Genomic DNA, 24,099 nt, shown 5'->3' on the forward strand with positions numbered 1-24,099 from the left:
AGGAATTCAGGACTAATACTCATAGGATAAAGCATGCAATAAGGATATATTGATCGCTGCATTTACAATAATCTAAATGATATGAGTAATCAACTTTGGAACCTGAAATAATTAGTTTCATCAAAGTACAAACTTTTGCTTGCTTTGCTGCATATTATCTCAGCCCTTTTCGGAAGGGGACACTTCAGAGGGCAGAATGTAATTAACTGTCATTGCTCTCTGGGAAATGGTTTATGTTCTGTGGCTGCCAGCTAGTGTCATTGGGTAGGACAATTTTATAGGTGCACCAGCTGAGTATTGTAGCCACTAGTTAACTGTGTTGGACCATCTTGTTTTTCCTAGGCTGTTAAATGTCTTAAAGTAAAGCTACTTCAGATTACTGCCAGCTTGATAGAAAATTGAGATGGTGCTGGATGACCAAAAGGCATGACAGTCCCGTTCATGTTCCCTGACCTCCTGTGGGCGCTCTGAACCCCCAGCTTATTAAATAAATGGTTGTATGCACTGATAGATTTTATATGACATGTGGTGAACAAGATAAGAGGATACAAAATGATGGAGAATAAATCAAGAGAGAGAAAACTGCCAGTGTGGCAAATGAGGATGTATAAATAGGAAAAGCTGCTCACCCTTCAGATGGGGTGCATCGGGTTTGCACAGGGCAAATTTAGATATATATATATATATATATATATATAAAACACACAAACACACATACCCTGATTTTGCTAAGTATGTTTTTGGCAAGGAGAAGTGTCTGTCCTCTGTCCCATGGCATATGATACGGTATGAATGGTGACAGGCTCATGGGGTTCCCTGGACACAGATTTGTATGTAGGCAGCTCAAGTGGTGGCTGCTCCCTGTTATCTGAGATGGACACTGCTTTTAAAAATCAAAAGAGCTGTATTGAAAGACAGTTATGCTCACTCCATGCAGAGAAGAAAAACCTAAAAACTAAATGTTACTCCATCAGTACCCAGCCACTGTGTTGCAGATTTGACCATCCTTGGAAACCTATCTTTTCTAGTTCTTTTGTATTAATTTGGAAGTGGTGGTGATGGTAAGACCATAATTGTTTATAGTGTTCATCATACATTGGGGTGGCATCATGGTGCTCTCTCTTGTTTATTTTTTTCATATTTTCTTCATTTTTCTATTGCTTTTGACTGCTGGTGAGTACCAAAGTGATGTTTTGATGGGTCTGCCTATGATAAACAACAAATATCTCAATTTCAAAGTATTAATAGTCAACCAAGAGCGTGTTGTCATGTGTATAGAATAAGGATCATTTTGTCTGAGCTGTGTCAGTTCACATACTTCTCTACTGAAATTCATATACCATTTTCTTGCTCAGTAGTGACTATTATGAGATCCTTTTCTCATCTTTGTCAGATTGCTGTTCACTCATTTTCCCAAATTGTTTATGGATATGCTGCGCAACATATGCCCTATGATTTCTGGCGACTTTTGTGGGCACTTTGGGACCTTTGTTCTTAAAAAAATTTCCCAGACCTACTGGAACTTCCCTTAGTCTTTGATAGGGATCCCAGGAGAGACTAGCGTCACATCACATTCCTGTCTTTGGATACTGGAGCACTTTTTGGTGGAGGTTACATGTTACTACAGCTTTAGCTCTTTCTCCTTTGAGCCCCATTGACCCTTTCTGGCGAACCCTATGTGCTTTTGTTGATTGTTTTTACATCTCATGTTCTTGCTTTTGTGTTTAATGCCTTATACTGATACTTCAGTTTGAGACACATCTTCTGATGTGTTCTCCCTGTGTAGAATATTCTGGAATGAGAACTACCCCACTCTGAACACAGATACAAAGAAAAAAAAAGCCCAAACACCTTTTTGCTACAGTCTACTCTTCTCTAACTGTTCTTTTTAATACCTGCATCATCTGTTTGCTTAGAAGTCCTTTTGCAGGCTGCTATCTCCTGATTAACTTTCAAAAAAGAATTTACTATTTACTTTTGTTCTCTTAAAAAAAATTTCTCAGGCTCTTTTCTTGGCCTGCATTAGCAAATCTTTATATTAATCCTGAATAAATGTTATGATATTTTTTATCAAGCCCTTTCAGTTTTTTGTTCATTTGTTTGTTTGTTTTTTTAAAGATAGTTTTCAGAAGCTTCCTTGCATGGCTGTTTGGGCATTCTGGTTGTGTTTTGGTCTTTCTTAAGTTGTTTTTGGGAACTGATTAGCATTTGGCGTGTGCCTTTGAGTTTTATAGTGTCTTCAGCCCACCTACAAAGATTTCAGCTCCCCCTTTCAATTTTAGTGTTTGGGTTTTGTTTTTCATTTGTTTGCTTAACAAGCTTTGTAATTGTTATAAAGCGGCTTGTTACCAGTCATATTTTATGAAACATGAAACAGGTTTTTTCCACTTCTTGAGATCAGATTGAGTGTTTTCTCTGTATGAGAGTTTTTTGTTTTTCACCTGTGCACGAGACATAGACAGTGGTCTGCGCTTCCATCTGCTGTTGCCACCCTAGCTGGGAGTCACTGAAGTAACCCTCAACCTCTCATGTTTTTTTCTTTCACAGCCTTTCTTATCTGTGCATTTCATAGAATCTCAAATAGTTTCCATCCTGGTTGGATGACCGGTCCTCTGGCCATTTATTTTGTTAAGCTTTTGCTGTTCACTCTAGCTTTTTCAGTTCATGGGCCCTTAGTGCTATTTGTTGATTCTCCTAGATTTTTAAGACAAGCTTTTCTTCAGTCCATGATGAAGTGCATAACTTTAAGTCTTTTCTGCCTTTTCAGTATTCTGCTGGTGGTCTTTTTTTCCACCATGATTTCAGTAAGACTATTGTGTAATTAATGTTGTTTTCCACTTAGCTTCTTAGGCTTTTAGTGTTCACATAACAGTGTATACTTTCACAGGTGTATTTTATTTCTCTGCAAATTTTTTAAAAAGATAGTCTGTCCTGGCTTTTCTTTGCCATTTTCTTCCTACTTGAGTTTTATCAACATCTGTCCTTTCCTTTAGTTGAGAATTACAGGTCTCCATGACATTACTGCTTCTTTCAAACCTTATAGTATATTTCTATAACCTCTTCAGTTTGAATGTTTTCCTGTGACCTTTGAAGTGCCAGCAGACTCATTATTCTGGTCTAGATTAAGCTCAACTACCTTCTAGAGGCTCCCTCCCTATTCCCAAAGATTGCCTGTTCTTTTGAATTCACTTTTAAACACATTTTCTTAGCTGCCTGTTGAACCTTTGCTTGTCAACCTGTCTTGTTTTGCAAGTATTTCTCAGAATGGTACCATACTTCTCTGCTTTTTCACTAGCAACCAATATTTTGCCTCCAGAACTTTTCTCTTAACCTTTCTGATGTTACTGTTATTTGCAGAGCAGCCATGGCCTTTGATTCTTCCTAATCACCTCCAAGGAGCCTTTCCAAATGCTCTCTGAGGTCTGATGCTTTTGCATTAAGCAGAGAAGTCTGTGATCTCTGGTATTTCAGGCTTTGCGTTCCTGATAATCATTGCTACAACAGGGAGGCAGGCAAGGTTCACTTGCAGCTGTCAGGCAAACTTGGAAAAATGGCCATGAAAATTGTTTTCTACTGAGGGAGAAGATGAATGTCTGTATCTATTTGGACTCACCAAAAAGAATCCTCTGGCAAAAAGTGCTTGGCTCTGTAGTCAAACACATGGATGATCAGAAGGGTATTTACAGTACCTACATGTCTGTTCACTGTGTTATCACAGAATCACAGAATGTCGAGTTGGAAGGGACCCACAAGGATCATTGAGTCCAGCTCCTGTCCCTGCACAGGACAACCCCACAGTTCACACCATGTGTCTGAGGGCCTTGTCCAGGCTCTTCTTGAACACTGTCAGGCTTGGGGCTGTGGCACCTCCCTGGGGAGCCTGTTCCAGTGCTCCACCACCCTCTGGGGGAAGAACCTTTTCCTAATGTCCAACCTAAACCTCCCCTGGCACGTCTTCCTGCCATTCCCTCAGGTTCTGTCATTGGTTGCCAAAGAGAAGAGTTCGGTGCCTGCTCCTCCTCCTCCCCTTGTGAGAAAGCTGTAGCCATGAAGAGGTCTCCTCTCAGTCTCCTCCAGGCACTATTGGTGCCTGTGTACTAACTCGGACAGACCCTGTCAAGTCAAAGAACAGTTCCTTTTGATTTCAGCAGCATTATTAAACTGTTGCAAAATGCCACACGTCTTATATGGGGGGATTTTACAGCGCACATTGTTCATGACTTTCAAGTTTGAGCAAAGGCTCCAGGTGACCAGGAAGTTGTCTGTAGGATTTGAATGAAGTCTTGCTACTCTAATAATGTCCCCATGTACTAACAAATACAAAATGGTCTAGAATATGGCCATGAATGCAGAACTGCTTCTTGCTGGTTATATATGGCATCACACAGCAGCTTGGCAGTTGTAATGCTAATCAGAATTATCTGATCCACGTGATGTGCAAGTTGCTGGACTGATTGTGGATTAATGAGGAGTCAAATATCAGTGTGTGCTAACAGCAACAGTAGACTGCACATCAGATTCATTAACAGAGACAACTGAATTTCTCAAGACAACAGACTTCGTGAAACAACTGGATTTGAGCCTGATGCTGTTATCATTGATCTGCTAAGCCAAACAGGGAATGCTGGATCAGAGGCAAAAAATCTGAGACATGCGGCTACGTAGGGCCATAGTGAAAATCAAAAGCTTCATTGACACAGACTTCAGGATGGTTTGATTAAAAGGCGCAGTTCAATTAATTTTCTGCTAGTGTCCTTGAATATGTTGCACAAAGCTCAATAAAAGAATAATAATAATTAAAAAAACACATGAGAAAGCTTCTAACAGGCAGCTAAGCAAGAAACACAACCAAAGCTCTATGTTCTTCCCCAGCATTGGACACTTTTAAGATTCAGCTGGACAGGGTGCTGGGCCATCTTGTCTAGACCATGCTGTTGCCAAGGCTGGACCAGAGGATCCTTGAGGTCCCCTCTAAACTGGTATTCTATGATTCTGTGATGATTCCATGATGTTATGAAAGATAAACTGTGGGTATGAAAGGCAGAGGAGTTTTTCTAGTTTGTGGCTTCAGAAAATACCATGTGGGCTTGGAAATAGCATCTGGTCTTAAAGACACTGCACCATTTCTGAAGTGATGATGGACTAATAGTGATGGAACTGATGGAAAAGAAATCTGAGAATGCTGGCCAAAGCTTTTCAGTTGTCCTAATTGATGAAGTACTAGATGAAGCTGTACAGCTACTTGGCCAGGAGCAGGGCATGGCAGCTCCTCATAAAATGGAAATTTTTCCAGCTGGCTAGCAGATGGCACATAGTGCAATCAGCCATAAGCAAATTCACTAAAATATAAAACCATGGGATAAGATTCATGAGTAGCCAGAAAACTTTTGCAGCTTTTTGGCTTTGTAGAGACCTATTTCTTGAGATGTTAGAGAATTGAAATGCTATCCAAAGGGAAGGATGATGACATGTCTACTGAAAATCACTGTAGTTCTAATTCTTTCATGTCCTGGAAAAGGCCTTGCAGGAAAATCTGGGCAATTTTTGCTGTATAGGTGATTAAAGAGATTCTTTCAGTCAGTCGGGTTAATGGAAGATGATGTCCTGTTTTGATTAAGTGAGGCAGTAATCCTTTAACCTTGTATTTTTTTTAAACACTCGACATTTTTGAAAATAAGTGTATGAAATCATATGTAGTTTTAATGTCTGAAGAACATTATTCACTTGTTTTCATATTTGCTTTCAGAGAGTGTTTCTCTGATTTTTGCAAAAACTGATTTTAGTAGGAGTTTAGTATAGTAAACGGTTTGAGTTAACTCAAAGTGTGTGGTATTTCAGATCCCAGCAGGAGTCTTCTGTATATAGACTGCTGTCAAATTCCAGCAGGTGAAAAGAATAAAGTGAAAAGTACTAAAAGAATGAGAGACCATGGTAAAAGTTTTTATGCTAAAACTGGTATTTTAAATGCTTGTTTGTTCATTTTTATAGAGTACTTGATCAAGCTGTATGGTTTTATGTAAAACAGTGAAGTGCTCTACAGCATCTTTGCTGTTTAAAATTAAACTGAGGGCATGACATTATCTGGAAAAGGAAAGAACAGGATGTAGAATGAGAGAAGGTTGTGGGTTTTGGAGAGATGAGTGAAAGTGATTCTTCAGTTTTGAGTAGTGAGAACAAGATTATCACACACTTCTGAAGAATATATAGGCGTTGGAAAAATTTCTAACAGTAGACTTCCTAATTTCTTCAGTAATTAAAAGAGAGCAAGATAGAAAATACTTGTGAAGACAGAGCTGTCAGGCAAGATCCATGTATTGCAGGCTTAGCCATTATGTTCAAAAGTGCCATGCTGATATTTTAATTCCATTACCTCTGGTGTATTTTAATTTCTGTGACTAGCAACCAAATGAGAAGGATTTTTTTTTTTTTTTTCTTTTTTTCCCCACCTCCTTGGGAAATGGTTATGGAAACAGGTCAGTTAGCCTTCAGAATTTGTCTTTCCATCCAACATCATCTTTTAACTGGCTGAACGCACTGATGTTTGCAAATGGTCAGGAAGTTACAAGTTTTGAATGTCCTGCTCTCCAAGTTACAATTTAATAAACATTTGGTTCCTCTGAAGCAATAGGAAGGTATTCTTAAAAGTAATTTCCAAAATAAACCCTTACCTTGCGTGGATTGCTTTTGTTGACTTGACATGTATTTTACAGGGAGGATTGTGAAAAATCCCCCTGTACACATTAAGGCTTTCTGGAAAGGATAGAAGTTGTAATAATTATTTTCTCATATACTTTTTAATTGTCAGGCAGGGTAGGGTGCATGAAAGATAATCTGCAGCCTGCAGGATCAGATGTGGACTTTCATCATGGTGTTTCCCCTTGGTTTGAACCCGCCAGTGTCCGCGTGGAGCGGAGCCTCGGCTGACGTGCTCTGCAGAGGGGCGATCTGCTCCTCTCCCCTCTGCTGAAATGCGGGGGGTTTTGGTTGAGATTGGGCCGTGGGTTTGTGTGTGCGAGTGGCTCCCAGCGCGGGGCTGCCCAGTGCTGGGGTGCTGCTCACTGCAGGCCAGGTGGTGCTGGGGTCGCAGCAGTTTTGCTCCAGCTGTAGCAAGTCTTACGAGTATAAGAATGGAAAAAAAAAAAAAGGACATCGAAAGGCTTTTAAGTAAGATGTTAAGTACTTAAGTTGAATTTAAGTAAGATGTTAAGTACTTAAGTTGAAAACCCAGCAGTAAGCAGGATTTATCAGGGCGAAGCCACTACTAAAGAAGGGAAAAAGAATTTCTTTGTGCTTACAAATCATCAAATACATATTTTCAGATTGTCCCAAGATATCACCAGCATGAAAAAAATGGGTACAGGGCTTTTCTGGAAGTGGAAGATTTTATACTGTGACAACAGTAGCATTTGGGGCCTGCTTTTGCCATCCTTGTTGCTACAAATGAGCCTCTAGAATTCATAACAGCTGAAGGAATGAGCAGAGATCCTATGACCAGACTTTGATGCAACACTGTTGTACTTCAACCAGAGATACTGGTTACACATACAGGATACAAAATCAAATATTTATTATTTTTATTAACGCATTTATTACTAGGTGATTTAAATATATTAGTATGGTGACCTGTATGTAAGTTCTGTAAATAATTTTAAATACTCTTAATTCTGAATCTCACTTCAGGTTAGATTCTAGTCTTTGGTCTGGGTTTATTTTGCACATTTTGAAGTAAGCAGTTGCTAAGAGAAAATGTATATGTGTAATATAGAGCCCATCCTTCCAGATAAATATCTTTAACAGAAGCAAAATGTATAATATACAGCAAATGTCACTGTCAAAAAGGCTTTTATAGAGTTATGAACACGCAGTTGATTTGGGAGGCATTCTGACAGCTGCAGTCCTCAATGAGGATGCTTGAATTTCTCCTGCAAATGATACCAATCAGAGAAATCTTTTTGATTCTGGAGCAGAAAGGCTGTGCAGCTTATGCAGGTTGGGTTTGCCTTTTATTTGCTCAGTACTACAGGCCTGATGCATTACTGTACTGTGATTTACAGTTTTCTCAATCTGCTTCAGTTCCTCAATTTAGTAAAAGAAGTACCGTACAGTAGTGTGGTTCATAGTTGTTTATGAAGTTAAAACTCAAAATGAAAGCTTCTTACTGTGAAAGAAATCCTATTTTGATTCATCTCAGTTTTAATATTCAGCCATGTCTTTCTGAGATCTCTGTGTGCAATCAGTGGTCTGACCTTTAAGTACATTAGTTTTTAACTTCCTTTTCATTTTCCTCTGTTTCCAGGAAATTGAAGACCATGTGGCATTTTTAATAACTGTTCCAACGGCCCTAGCAATCTTTTTGGCCATATTTATCCTTGTCTGCATAGAACCTGTGTTTAAGAAGCTGCTTCGTGTATTTTCTCTGGTGGTCTGGGTATGTCTTGTTGCCATGGGATATCTCTTTATGTGTTTTGGAGGAATCATCTGCCCCTGGGACCAGGTAAGAGTGTCATTATTATTAATTTTACTTCATTGGGTACATTTTCAAGAACCATTCCATGCACAAATATTCATATTCCTTTTTGTGGGACATGTCATAAAATGTTTTTGTGACTAAGTGTTTGCATGCTGAAACTCCCTGCCTCTATTATATAAATAGCAAAGAGATGTGCATGCTGAGGATATGGAAATATTTGAAGGAATCTGAAGGATTTTGTGTTTATATTTTAAGCTCCTTTGCATAAAGAACATTTGATTCCAGTCACCAACTTCTTTGTATAGTGAATGTTTGATTATAGTGACCAATTAACATGGCATAAATGCTAGTTTTCTTCAAGCCTGCTGTTTCTATCTTCTTCGACTTCAAATGTTCAAGCTCTGAGTGTAGGCTTTGTGTGTTCTTCAAGATGTTCTCTAGCATTGTGTGAGAAAAAAAGTACTGGGAGTTTCCTTACATTTATAGGGATATAAATAAGCATACAAACAATGAAGTGCCCTTGACATTTGTAAAATTTTATCATGAAGACAAAGCAAAAATATAATTGCATTTTAATGCAGAGTGTTGAAATATCAATAAACGATGTGCAATATCCAGCACTGTGCCTGATCAACTCTTCTGTGTTCTGCCATATCCTTTTCCTTTTCCCGAGCCTCTCTACGTGGAAATACTCTTGATATAATAATTGTAAAACCCTTCAAAGGATAGAAAAAGGCTTTAAAATATATAAATATGTCTTCTGAAAATTTCATGCTTATTCCATGAGTTTGTTACGACCTTTAAATGGTAGTGCTGTACCTGGGGTGCCTTCTAGGTCTTTAAGATAAACTTGAAACAAATTCTCTGACTTGTTATTCAGATCCTGCAAAGACTTATGCAAATACTGAACTTTAAGTATGCAAGTAGTTCCTTTGAAATCTTTAATTCAAATTATTAAAATTACTGGTGTCTGTTGGTAATATTAGTTTTCGAGCCCTTACCTTTGTGGGTGACTTTTATATTCTCATTTTCTTGGAAGGTTCAGAGATTAATTAGCTATGAAACCGCCTTCTTGCCTTATTTTTTTATCTAAAGTATTTGAAACTACCGAACCAGGCCACACTTGTATGTAATAAAATGCAAATCAGAACATTTTTCTTCAGATACAGATTTCACCATGGGAGTCCCTGTATCTTCGTGATGTCAAGGATAGATAATTCACATGGTTTTACTATTTTGATGTATTCCTTTTCATTGCCAGTTGTGGGATGTCATGCTAGAACACTTCAGGCTTTCAAGCTTAGATGCAAATATTTAGTTAGAAATATTATTTGTTCATTGCCAATTCTATTGAGTTTAATTTTGATATGTGAAAGATCCAATAATGATTTTCAAAAGCGTGGAAGAGATCTAAGAGGGATGCTGATGTCTCTATCCCAGGGTTGTATTTAGCCTGTGAAGTCAGTTTGCTTCCCTCTTAGGAAAGATGCAGGCGTTCCCTGGCACCCAAGGGATGTGGCTGGTGGTGTGAGGCAGGGAGGGCTGCAGAGCTCCAGGGAAAAGGCATCATCTTCCCGCAGGTTGCCAGGACACAAGTCCTCTGCTCTTTCAGTCTGCTCCTCGCTTTGCGTGCGGGGGTCGCTTGGAGAAGCAGATATTTGGGAGGGACTGCCGGATTGCTCTGCCAGCAGCAGCCGGCTCCGGGCAGCTGCTGCCTTGCCCAGCGCTGCAGAGGCTCCAGCCCAGAGCGGGAAGGGCTTTTCCAAAAAGCCTGCACCCAGCTGCAGATATGGGGCTTAACTCCAGCGTGTGGGTGTCTTAAGCATCTATTGGGAGAGGGGCGGAGAGTGGCCCTTGGCCACTACTGGGAGTTGGACATTGTGTGGCTTCCCACAGTGGGAACCTTTGCTTCCCCAAACCCATTTTTTTTCCCCTTCGAATAGCAGCGCTGTTTTGGTGATCACTTTTGTAGGTGTACTTCCGCCTAGTGTCAATTAAGAGTATACTATGGGAATATGGGAAACTTTCAGGGAGTTTGACACCTTACACTAATCGCAGGTTTGATGGTTTTGAATGTTTGTAGAAAAGCAGTGAGCAGTAAAATACTGCCGTGTATTCCTGTGATGCTGGTGTTTTGATTGCTCTGCATCAAGAATACGTAGGTCAATACTCGGTGTTCTCTCCTATAATTATACATGAAAGCAAATCTGAAAAATCCTTCCTCAGTGATCACTGACAGTTTCTTTGTTGAAGTGTTACATTTTGTGAGTTTTAGAAACATTTTGCTTGGCTTATTAGGGTGTTTTTGTTGCTCCTTTGTCCTTTTTATTAAAGAAAAGAAATATGAAATAAAATTTAAATTAGTTCTGTTTCAAATATGTCTTTGTCAACATAGCTAATTATTTTTTTTTTTCAAATACCAAGAGCCACTTCATGCACTCTTATTTACTAACCACATGCTTTATTTTAATTTCGTTCAAATTACAGCCTAATTTTTGTTCTGGTCCAGCAGAGTTTACAAATACTCTTTTCATCCTATCTTTCATGTCTCTGAATCCTAAGCTTGCTAAAAATACGGCATTTCTTAATTTTAACTGTAACTACTGAAAGATAAATTGTCTGCATACCATACTTTATAGAAATAACATGTTATTCTCTCATTTGTGCACAAGTCTTCTCCCTTTAAAGGGCAGCCTCTCATTCTTTGAAATTTGGCTTAGTTATTTGAGTGTTCCTTTTGGCTGCTTACAACTGCTAAATGCAGTTTTTCTCTTGTCTGAAGGAACCTTAGGTGTGAACTTTTGCAGTTTTGTTCACAATAAAAATACCATGTTGGAGAGACTATTTTGGTTATGAACTCAATATATATTTAATGCAGAGCAGTTCCTCCTGAGCCTGCAGGCACATAGCTCAAGTAACTTTCACAAACAGTAGAGGGCTGGAAATGAAGTGGCTGGTCAGGGCCGTTTTTTGTTGTTGTTGTTAGAAACCTGTGGGCTGATGTGAAGTAAGTGCAAATCATAATTGGTTTCAGCTATCTTTTTGCTGTCCCTGCAGACTGCTTTTATCTGTCTGCATTTCCTTGTCTCTTGTTCGGCTGCAGCTACAGCTTTGGATAGAACACTGTTACCAGGTGGGTGTCTGGCTGCTGTTTGAACAGAAAGGCAGCACAGCTGTAGATGGTTACTCCATCCCTTAAGCTGGTCTGTAAGCACCATCCTGGCTCCATAATCACCTGCTGAGCCTGATCCAAAGGCTGTGTGGAGACAGTCATGAACCCATCAACAAGAGGAGCTGGGGTATTAGCATTAGACTCTTCAGTGGTACCTGAAAACAGGATGAGGGACAGCGGGCACAGACTGAAGCACAGGAGGTTCCATCTGAATATGAGGAGAAACTTCTTTACTTTGAGGGTGCCAGAGCCCCGGAACAGGCTGCCCAGAGAGGCTGTGGAGTCTCCTTCTCTGGAGACATTCAAACCCCACCTGGACACGTTCCTGTGTGATCTGCTCTGGGTGAACCTGCTTTAGCAGCTGGGTTGAACTAGATGATGTCTAGAGGTCCCTTCCAACCCCAACCATTCTGTCATTCTGTGAGAGGGAGATGGAGGGTGCCTTAGTGGGTGGCTTTACATGAAAAAGAATTGGGACAGTTATGGCAAATGTCTTTGGCACCTGACAAATTTTTTAGAAGAAGTGTGGCAACCCTTTCTCATTGGTGTCAGCCCAAGTTTCTGTCAGTGCTGAACTTGGCAGTGGAGCACCTGTGGCCCAGGGAACTTGGATGCTTTGGTAGGACCTACATGCACTACACTGTGTGACAGCCCTCCTGGGCTGTCTGGTAGGAGTTGCAGGACACCTGGCCAGATTTGGTAGGAAAACAGTAGAGCAAAGGAAGTCATGCAGAGGCTTAGAGAGGGCAATTGCCTGCTGGCAGTTCTTTCCAAATGTAAGGTGTGAGCAATAATGTGTGGAGATGGTTTCAGTGAGAAAAGACCCAAGGGCGATGCTCAGAAAGGTCTGTGCAGAAATCAGTGGGTGGTGTGTTTGGTGGAGGGCCAGCAACACAAGGCAGGCAAGCTGGGGAAGTAGTGCTGCTGGAAAAAGGTGACATATTGATTTTGTCATGTTAGGACTTTTCTGTACTATAGAAAGGAGCACCTTTCCTTACAATATGTAAATCTGGTACCTATCTGTAGAGTTACATGTCAGAGAATGAATTTAAATTAACTTCCTCTTGTTTCGCTGACAGTGTAGGTTTTGTACAACAGTCGCCTTTCCATGTCATCCTCTGACATGTCTAATGCTTCCTCAGCCTTTTATACGGGATGTATGTAAATATGTCATAGCACATTGATATCAATGGGTAAAAAGAGCTCTTAAAGCATACAGTGGATGATAAAAAAAGGAGAGTAATTATACAGCATTATACGAGTCTAATGAATTCTATCATTGCTGGATTTTGGTATTCAATTCTACTTAATTATAAATACGTTTGCACAGCCCAGGCACCAGATGTGTTCCTCCTTGTCTATATTCGGTTACAGCACAAAAATTACTTCAAGCAGGATTTGACACTTCTGGTTTCCGAAAAACATTAACCAGAGTGATGTGTTTAGAGTATGCGTTTAGCTATTTTAGTCTAAATGCTACATTTTGAGCTGAATCTAAAAGACTTTTTTTTTTTTTTTTTAAATTTTATTGTGTTGGTTTGGAATGGTTCAATTTGGGGGCCTTAGAGCAGCCCTGGTTTACAAAGTGTGGGCAAAATTTTCTGTATTAGTACTTATCATTCTCATTTTTTTGATGTCTGAGGATATCTGTCTGTCATGTGCTGAGGGGTGAGGGCCTGCACAGAGCTTCTGTGGTTGTGATAACCAGCTCCTCTATTAAGCAGTGGGGTGAGCTGATGGGTCCACAGAAAGGAAAGAATTTTCTTTGTAAATAATTAAATTGGGTCCCATTTCCCCACCGTGCTTGTGGCTTGCCTTGTCTGAAGTCAGCCCTGCCGTAAATTATGTTGTGTTGGTCAAGCAGTGCAAAGAAAAGGAGTTAGATGTTTGAAAGGAGAGCAGGGCAGGTGTTGATGATCTCCCTGAAACGCAGGCGAACGAGGATGAGTTGCTGTCAGCTGTACCACTGGCTCAGAATCTGGAGTGTGGGGGAGACTTGACATTTTTTCAAGTTCAAGATGAATCAGACTATCAGGAGTGAGTATCCCAAGCAAGGAACTAAATCTTATAGGAGCATGGTTCAGTACCTTTTAGGTGAAGAGTCATCTGAAAAAGAACATAAGGAAAACTAGGAGAAGTGGACGAAAGGGGAAGATACTGCTCAGCAGATGATACTGTACTTTAGGAGTAGGTGTGATAGAAAAGGAAGAAACCCACATCCAGAACTATAAGCCATACTTGCATTTTTATTCGAGAAAGGAGAAGAACAGATGATTTTTATCTTAATATTCAGTTTTTTATAGACATATGAAATCACAGGCTTAATAGCAAGACATTTAAATGTGTTTATCAAGTTGGTATGGCTATATCTGTATAGAAGACAGGAAAAAGCGGAGCTATTAGGGACCTGCTAGTTAGTCATTAAAATCAGTAATAGGGTAGATTAATACAGTAAAATAGCGTGTGGAACCTTGGAACACCCTGTTAGCACTAATGTGCCATTGTTAACCTTTGGTACATCATGGCAACGCATTGTGATAGCTGTTTGTGGAAAGAGAACCAATTTCTTTTTAAAATAGGGAGAGCAGGTTTGTCAAAAAAAAAAAAAAAAAAAAAAAAAAAAAAAAAAAATTAGTGCCAAATGGAATACCGGAAGCACTGCTAGAGGAGATGAGCATTATTCAAGTAGCTGTACAAATAAGTGAGGGTTGATGGCAGCTGGTGTGACTTCAGAGAGCATCAGGCAGGAGGAAGGTTGCTGGCTGAACTTCTCAGGGAGCTCTCTGGGGACTGTTTGCCTTTATTAGTGCTTTTTACTGGTGGTGGGGTGACAGAATGTCACCACTCTAATGAAATTTGTTGATGACCCAGTTAAAAGATTCCTAATACAGCAAAAGATCAGAATATTATGGGGAAGAAAAGCGTGACCTTGAGGACTGCAGTAATGGCAACCAGATGAAATTTAATAATAGGAAATGTGAGGTACCCACATTTGAGAACTAACAGCAGAAATTTCAGCTATAGGCTGGGAGTTCATCAGTGGGAAATGAGCAGGGACAAGCAGAATGAAGAGGACAAGCATTAGTTGGTCACTGGCTTATTAGGATATGCGTCCAGAAAAGACTCAGTTATGATGGCAAAGTATCAAGCTAAGGATGAAACCTCACCTGGATCACTGTGTACACTTCTGGTCACCTGCATTTAAAAAGGTAAACTGATAACTGGAATAAATGCAGAGAGCACCAAGTGGGATCACCAGGAGGAAGGAGAGTTTTGTGAAAGGAGATGGGAAGAGCTTGCCTTGGGTATAGATCAGCAGAAGAGAAGAACGCTGAGAGTGTTGTGACTGCCATCTACAGATAATTTGTGGTTGCAAACATCAGATTTGAGGAGAAGCTACAGAAGATAATGTATTATTGAAACATACACACACACAAACAAGTTAGAGAGCCATTAATGAAATTTACACTGGAAATTAGAATAAATCCCTTAGCCATTAGGGCACTGGGTTTGTGGAGTAGCTAACATCCTCAGGATGATAAGCATTAAAATAATGAATTAGTTTTACATTGGAATGCTGACCTTAACTGAGAGTGGTTCAGTGTCTTCCATAGCAGGGACATGGACATCAGTGATCCAGGAGCATCCTTTTAGTTCTTTATTCCAATGCACTACTTACATCTGGGGACTACTGAACAAATTCAAATGACAATTTTATTTGACCTGTGCCTGAAGTTCATCTAAAAAATGAAGAGATGGATTTTCTGAATCATTAAAGTTCACAGCTTTTTGCTATTTAAGTGTCTCTTATCCTTCCAGTGTTCTTCTGGAGCAGTAGTCTCAAAAATTATGACATTGGGAGATAATAATCTTGCTACATTTCTGATCTCTTCAGGCATTCATTATAAGGTGTATGAGAGAGGTTTAATGTAATATAAAACAGAAGAGACTGAATGCATACTGCACCTTTATCAGAAGAACCTGGTGAAACCCTTGTTTCCCTTCTAGTTTATTTTCTTTAATCCATTTCCAGTAGTGATTATTCCATCTTGGAGTGTACAATTAAGTACAAAAACTGAGCTGATTGTAGATTTCATCAAGATTACTGCATAGTTTGTGTGCAGTGTGATATTTGCTGTGCAAGTCATGTGAATGAATTTTGCTAAGGAAAGCATTAACGTAACTCTGTTGAAGTACAATAGAAATGTAACTCTCAGGTAAATAAGCAAAACCAAATGTGGCAAGATTTTTCTCTCTGATGGGAAATAACACTTACCAATAAGTATATTAATGTTTCTGAGAGTACTGAAACTAAGCCATACTAATTTCAAATATCATCATACTGTTCGGATGTTGTTGAAATCAAGAGACCAGATGACAAATGGAAATTAATAATTTAAGCAATTCATAAGGCTTCTTCTGTTCTTAATAATTGATTTGACATTAGGAAATAAACATTTTAACAATTTCATAGTACATATTAGTTAACGATTACTTGTATGATGGAGCCACCAGAGAGCCATTAAAAAAGCTATCCAGAATTTCTTGTTAGCAACTATAATTTAGTCTTTACCTTCAAGTCTTTACCTTTCATTGGAATTGTTTTCCACTCAGAATGTGACAATTTACCCAACTTCCAGGAGGAAAGGTTTTTGCCATGACGCTGCATGAGTGCCTTGGTTTAACCTCTTTTACTTTGCTTAGGTAATGAAGGGTTATATCATCACAGATCCTGACCTTTGGTCATTTTTGACCATTTGTCTCAAATCTGTTTCTGTTTGCAGGTTTCTAGTGCTGTAATAATTCAGCTAGCGAGACGTTACACAAAGTAAAAAATAAAATAGATGGCAAAAGTGTTTCCTACAAGCTGCATAAGAAGACTTCAGTTTGACTGTCTGAGGATGTTCCTTGTTTTTGTAGCCTTTCTGAAATTTTAGGCACAACTGTGGTGTTAAATAAATGAATCTTAGTATCTCGATTGTCGTAGGATCACTTCTCTTTTAGTCTAGGAAGCAAGTAACACAATCTCCCCCATGTGCTTGCTGTTTGTGATATGCTGGCTGTGAAAGACCTCTCAGTGTCACTTGCCTGTATACCAATCTATAATGCTATGTAGATATTAGGAAATATTCCTTACATTAAATTAATTAAAATTTGAAAGAAAGCTATGTGGTCTGCTGATTACAAATTTGTTGACAAGCAAGGTGCTAAGCATACTTTTCATCCTGGTAACTCCATGAATAAGAATGGGCAGGTTCAGTAATTAAATGGAAATAAAATATATGAGAGAAATGTATCTCTTACATTAAGTAGTCACAAATATTTGTACTGTAGTGTTCTTCTGTTTCTGGCTACTAAAATTAAAAAACTTGATCTTAGAACTTAATTTTAACCAATTTTGTGGCTTTAGCATGTCTTAATTCTAGTAGATGTCAGGAGGAGGTTTTGTAGCACAGAAGATATCTTAAATTTTTTGGTAGCATTTACAACTGGTTTGTCAGTGTGCTTAAACCCTCTAAACTATTTATAGAGTTTTACAGAAGTAAGAGGTAGAAATACATTCAGTGTAGTAAGGCTCACTCAATATGAGTTGTAGAAGATGTATGTTTAAGTTTTAAATATTCACATGAAAAAATATAATTTGTAAAATCTATATGAATAAATTTGTATAGATACCTTAAATGCACTAATACAATTGCCATGGAATTATATTATTGTATGATTTCAAATGTGTTTATGTTCAGCTTTTTAAGAATAATGTATAATTAAAGTGTTAGTTCTATAAAAAGTAGATAAATTATTACTTTAAGATTTATTGAGAACTAGAAAACAAGTGCTTTCAATAGATCACTCGTGTTCATTTAGTGATTTTTTTTGTTTTGCTTTATTTTACTATGTGACAAAATAATTTTTGTGTATGCAAAGCACTGTGTGTTGCTTGTTTATTGGGACATAGCTTTTATGTTTATTTTGGCTTAATTCAGCAATAGGTTGTCTGGAAAAACAGGAAGGAGACAAATAATGGACCAAGATAATAGTCAACTCTCGGAAAACATTTCAGTGTTGCAGAGGGACAATCCCAGGAGTATTTACTTTTTATGATTTTGCTACCTCTTTAGGTAATGTATGAGACTGATTTACATGTTGATATGAGAAGGGCTGAGGAGGCAAGAGGACTTTGGCAGGTTTCAAAAGGAGCAGTCTTTCAAAAAGCAACCAGGAACGACTTGGGAGATCCACGTTGGGGAGAAGGACACAACATGTCCCAGCTTCATTATTGTGGAAAAGCTAAGCATTCTGAATCGCTGTAATGGGATCTTAGATACCAGTTAAGACTGTGTTTGTCTTTGAAAAGCTTTGTTTCTTTTGCAAAAACAAAAAGTTCTTGAGTGCCAAGAAGCAGCATTGATCAGACTGTCTTGGTCTCACCACAGTAGTTATTACCGCTCCGGGTGAGAACAGCAAATATTGAGTAGCGTTAAGCAAAACCCCAGGCTTGGCTTCACTGGTTTGGGGAATCTGGGTCAGGGATATGTTAAAAAAAAAAAAAGGCAAAAAACAGCCACAAAAAAACCTCAAAAAAACCAACAAACTGAAATGCTAGAGGTTTCATTCAGAGCAACCACAAAGCCAAGAGAATTGCACACAGCCCAGGATCTGTGGCAGTGGGCGAAAAAACCTTTTCAGTCTATCAGGGAAAAAAGAAATAACCTCTGCCCCCTGCATACATGTATTCACAAGGCTTAAAAAATAAATAATGTTTTCATGCAGTGCAGCATGCACTGTTGTGCCAGTTAGGAAACCAGGTTTTCTTTCTGTTACTATTACAAAGCTGCATATTGATTTTATAACTTAAAATAAACTTCCTGTGAAACAACACATTTATCACCAGTGTCAATTTTGTGTAATCTTGAATTATATCGTTCTGCAGAATTAGTTTGAACAGTTTAAAATTTGACTACATATTAATCATGTTGGATTGCATTTTTCTCCATTGATTGTGGTACATACCATTTTAGCTAAGTTATATATGTATATAAATTCCGTATCTTACTTTTCAAGGCATTATCTTTGCTTAAATTGGCAAACATGAATCTCTTCCTAAGTGTTCTGACTTCTGTAACATTTGCTTGATTTGCACATATCTTTGTTTTGCAAGAATCATATTCAAGATGGCAGGTGGAGTGATAACTTAGTAACTAACAGTAACTAACAGTAACAGTGTCATCTTTATGTGGCATTGCAAAGTAATTTGGATTTTGTAATCTGCACCGTCTCTTTCCACATTAGTGTCTTCTAGTTTTCTTCCTTATTGTAATATCCCATTTTGAGGTGGTTTCTGTAATTTATCAGTTCTCACATTTGTAGTATGAATGTCATTTGACTATTTTATGCTTGTTTTGGTTATTTGACAGTTTCTTGGTATTTTTTTTTCAGCTGTCCCTTCCATACATTTCCTCTTAAGTTTGTACCACCTTCTTTTATTTATCATGACAGTTGTCTCCTCTCCCACTCATTCATGAAGACAGCCTTTCTTCAATGTAATACATCATTATTTTTCATCACCCTGTATGTGTTTTCTTGCAGCCAGCTGTAGTTTCCATAACAGTGTTTTTTGCCTCATTCAATATGGATGAGTTTATGTAAATAACAATTTTTTGGTGTATTAATGACAATGATAGTGTTGGCAGTTCAAATATCTGAGGGCTCAATTAGAGTTCCGTCACATTCCCCTTGACCACACTTGTAGTTCTGGCTTCCCAAAAAGAGAAAAGAAAAAAGCTGTGTGGCCAGGTTTTTTTAGAATCATAGAATCATTTCGCTTGGAAGAGACCCTCAGGATCATCAAGTCCAACCATAACCTAACTCTAGCACTAAACCATGTCCCTAAGAACCTTGTCTAAACGCCTTTTAAACAGCTCCAGGGATGGTGACTCCACCACTTCCCTGGGCAGCCTGTTCCAATGCCTGACAACCCTTTCCGTGAAGAATTTTTTTCTAATATTCAATCTAAACCTCCCCTGGTGCAACTTGAGGCCATTTCTTCTTGTCCTATCACTTGCTACTTGTTAATACACGCAAGAAAAAGATTATGGCTTTATCTTCCAGATTCTGTAGTTTTGTTTTGTTAATTTGGGGTAAAATTTATCTTAAGTAAATAGGATTGTACTTCTTATGTGACAGTTTTGTCTACATTTTTCTTTATTACACTGTTGTTAGTCTTGATCATTGAGGTTTTTTTCCAAATAATATACGGTGATGAAGGATGTGGATTAAACAGTCTCTTGTATAAAGAAGGTGAATATCTAAATAAATAATATTACACATATATGTGCCTGGAGACTTCTACTTTCCATAAAGAACTGAAAAAGATTTTATTGCTATTAAATGAGGTAGAGATTTAAGTAAGTCTTTTTATCTCATGTCACACTCTGATTACCCATTATGACTGCATATGTTATCTAACAACAATTCCTGTCAGTGTGTACATATTACTTACACATATATATAAACAAGCATAATATGGTATTTTAAGTGAGTTTCACATAGAGGAGATTACATTCTTACTTAGATACACATGGATGCTTTTTATTTTCTTCTTGCAATAACCTGAATTTACTCAGCATTTATAAACTTATTTAAGATTTAAGGATATGAAATATGATTTTGAGTCTCTGTCAGATCCAATGTGGATAAACTGCCAGGTCTACTGGGCATTGACAAGGGAAGGGAAGTGTGTTGTCTGCATAGTATTAATTTGTATATTAAATTCCATTAAAAGGTCAGGTTGTTGCACAAGAAAAATTGGGAAAGATCATGTTTCTTTGGTCAGATGCAGACTGGAAAGTGAAATCCTGATTGATGAGAACGTCACAAATGCAGAAAAGTGCAATAAATACACACTATTGTATATGAATCATGTTTATTTCTATACTACCACATAATTTGCTTTAGATAAGCACAACAGTTTCATACTCATTGATGATGTAGGCAGATGCTTACAGGATATATTTCTCCAGAGGGGCTAGCAAAAAAATCTGTACTTTAATACCTCTGAATTTCTTTTCCTCTCACCTCTCCTTATTTACTTTTAATCACATTTCAGTAAATACTACTTTTCTCAAGCCATGAGAACATTCTGCAAATGGCATTTTACAATATTGCAGGGACATGTAGTGACCACTGAAGTCAGCTGCAAAAGGAAAATCTTTCTGGATCCATAGAATTTGCATTGTTTCTGTGATTCATTATTTAACCAGTGGTAACAGTCACATATTAGTGATACCACATAATGTAGAAATGAAGAACAAAGCAACTTTGCGTCTTGTATTGCTGTAAGGTTTGTATTATCGTTTTGTTTTGTTTTGTTTTGTTTAAAAAAAACAGTTTTATCAAAACAGAGTGAGTTTGCCAGGCCAGATGTATCCCTTTCTTGAGGATGGCTGCAGTCTCAGTGACAGTGGGAGAGGATGGAAGTCAGGATGAAAGTCTACCATTGCTGTGTCTGGCTTCTGCCTCCCCTCATTTCCATGAGGTGAGATCTGTGCCTGTGGGAAGGTGGCTGCCACTTGATGTGCATGGGCTGAGCACCAGATGCTGGAGAAACATTGGAATCACTGGGTAAGGTTGTTGGGGAGGATGAAGAAAACAAGGTAGCCTGGCCAAAACCCTTGGGGATTGATCCCATGTCCTGGGGTTTCTGGAGCACAAATCTTATGAGGAGCGACTGAGGGAGCTGGGGCTGTTTAGCCTGGAGAAAAGGAGGCTGAGGGGAGACCTTATCACTCTCCACAACTACCTGAACGGAGGTTGTATCATGGAGGGTGTTGGTCTCCTCTCCCAAGTAGCAAGTGATAGGATGAGAGGAAATGGCCTCAAGTTGCACCAGGGGAGGTTTAGATTGGATATTAGGAAAAAATTCTTTGCAGAAAGGGTTGTCAGGCATTGGAACAAGCTGCCCAGGGAAGTTGTGGAGTCACCATCCCTGGAGCTGTTTAAAAGGCGTTTAGACAAGGTTCTTAGGGACATGGTTTAGTGCTAGAGTTAAGTTATGGTTGTACTGAATGATCTGGAGGGTCTCTTCCAACTGAAATGATTCTATGATTCTGTTCTACTTGGAAGAAGACGCCTAGAAGTGCGGTGAAAGCTGTGCACCTCCACTCCTGCTGCGTGGAGGTCTGGGCATGCAGATGAAATAATGGCTTGTGTGAAAATGGTGCCTATTGATTTTTTTTTTTTTTAATCAGACAGTTTTCCCTGCAACTCCTGTGTTTTCCTTCTTTCTGGGAGCTGTGAAAGTTAGTCTCACAGTCCTGGAAATAGATGGTTTCTGGGTGGAAGCCTGGAGAGAGAACAGCTGAAAGGAAAGGTGAAGGAGTAAGAATGATTGAGTTAAAACTGTAAAATAAATATAATCCTTAGTTAGGCACAACTTAGTGTAACCTGATGGTAAATAACAACCCTGGTTGAGTAGGCAAGGAGCAGTGCGCATTTTGTGTGTACAGGAAATAGACTTTCAACCGTGGTTATTTGTAGACTTAGTGGCAATGGATAGAAATGGGATGGCAAACAACAATCTGCAAAAGTACTATAGGAGCTGTAAAAATTGGAACAGTTTCGAAGTACAGAAGGTCAACAATATTGTGTATTTCATGCTGCTGTGTCTTATTGTCATGTGGCTATAGTAAGGTTTCTTGCTGTTACGGAAATTACTTCTTAAATACACCACATCATCAAGTATTTTACATACTGAAATTTATCTTATGTATTTCTAAATACAATTTAACACTTGGCACACTAATATTAATATGACTCTCCAAATGTTTGAAAAACAAAACAATGCTAGCAAGAGGGAGTATCTGTTTTGAATGGATTCATTTTAATGCAGAATATTTATAAGGAAGTCATTCTTTTTAGGCAGTGTCTGTTGTTGAAGTCATGCAATATGAAGTAATACATTAAACTTGGCACAATTTTAGAATATTTTTTAAAGCAAATAAATTTCTGGGCAAAAAAAAAAACCCTAAAAATATTCTTCTTATGAAGGTTTATTAAAAATGTGATCATTTCAGTGACCTACCAGTAAAAAAAGTGAAGTTTTTAATTTTCCCCTGGTCAACTTTTCTGCATTTTGTTATACTTTGAATAAGGAAAAAAAAAAAAAAAGAATACAAACCCAATGCAAAGTTTTTTAGTGAAGTTGTTCAGTATCCTCTTACCTGGCAAAGTGTTGTCTCATCATTATTGATCTGTAGAGTAGAAAAATGATCTCCCAACACTAGTTTAAAACTGCAGTGCTCTAACTTTCCTTCATCCTGAGCAGTCTTAACCTTGAGATCCTCCAAAAGAAGCTGTCAACTAAACAATAACTGCACAATAAAAGACCCATTGCTATGTCGATGCAATTAAAATGTTGCCCTAGTTTGGTTTCTTCTTACTGTTAAGTAAATTACTACTTGAAGATCCCATTTTTTCAGTTCTCAAACTAGTGACACTATCTTAGTGTCACTGTTTTCCTGACTAGAGATATTGTAGTTTTTTTAGTGTTTAATTAATTTTATGGCACTTTAATACATATTTTTCGCAGCTAAAGCTATGAGTTAAGGAAGAGGCAGCACAGGGCAGCTGGTGGGGTGGGAAATCATGGTAGCACTGGTGCCTTCGTCGGCAGAGCGGCCGAGCTGCCCCCAGAAGCCCAGGTCCTTGTTATCCAGAATTGTCGTCTGCTCGTGGGCTCCCATCTCTTTTCCTTGAAAGCGCAAATCTCTCACTCCTCTAACACACCTCAATTCCTATACCAAATCCCTTCTGTTCCAAAGGATCTCCTAAATTATTCCCAAACTTCTCAGTAATTCCTTCTGCTCCTTCCATTCTTCCCTTTGAAGTCCTCCTAGCCGGAAAACCCATAATCAAGGTTCCCTGCTCCCCACCTTGGGCCATGGCTCTATCCCTTACTTCTTCAGTTTCCCATCTTCAATTTTTGCCATAGTTTTGTCTGTTCAAGCATCAATGCTCCTGTAGTTTCTCACTCCACTGTGGCATGATATTTCACTGCTTGCCAGCAGATTAGCAGTCTTTAGTTGGTCTTTAAAAATAGTTGTGCCTGATATATCAGGTTGATCTTCAAAGAAGCACAACCACAACTTCTGCTCTGGTTTAAATAACTCAGATGGGTGTTATGTATCAAATAATTTTGTACAAGAATCGTGAGGGCAGGAAAAGCAGTGGGACACAGCAGGTCTGTTCATGATGCAGTTAAACTTGTTTATAATTTCTGAAATATTTCAAATGACTAATTCTGATTTTCCAATTCCTATCTCATTAATTTTTATTTAAACTTGTACAACAGTGCACACCTGAAATATTTAGGCAACTTTCGGAATATGATAGCTTATGTCTCTTAGATTTTGTTAAAAATAGAAGGTTTCTACTATTAGATAAAAAATAATATTACAAA

The 24,099-nt window shown here is 38.5% G+C and overlaps 1 protein-coding gene across 3 annotated transcripts in view; it reads left to right on the forward strand.

The window, feature by feature from the left end:
* Positions 1-24,099, forward strand: part of ADCY2 (adenylate cyclase 2) — a 225,391-nt gene that overhangs the window by 10,106 nt on the left and 191,186 nt on the right. For all 3 annotated transcript variants that reach the window (XM_082045288.1, XM_082045289.1, XM_082045287.1), the window contains exon 2: positions 8,297-8,494. In XM_082045288.1, the coding sequence (XP_081901414.1) occupies positions 8,297-8,494 (198 nt within the window). The remainder of the gene's footprint in view (positions 1-8,296; positions 8,495-24,099) is intronic.

This window comes from Streptopelia decaocto, assembly GCF_964273445.1.
Source record: "Streptopelia decaocto genome assembly, chromosome: 2".
NCBI lineage: Eukaryota > Metazoa > Chordata > Aves > Columbiformes > Columbidae > Streptopelia > Streptopelia decaocto.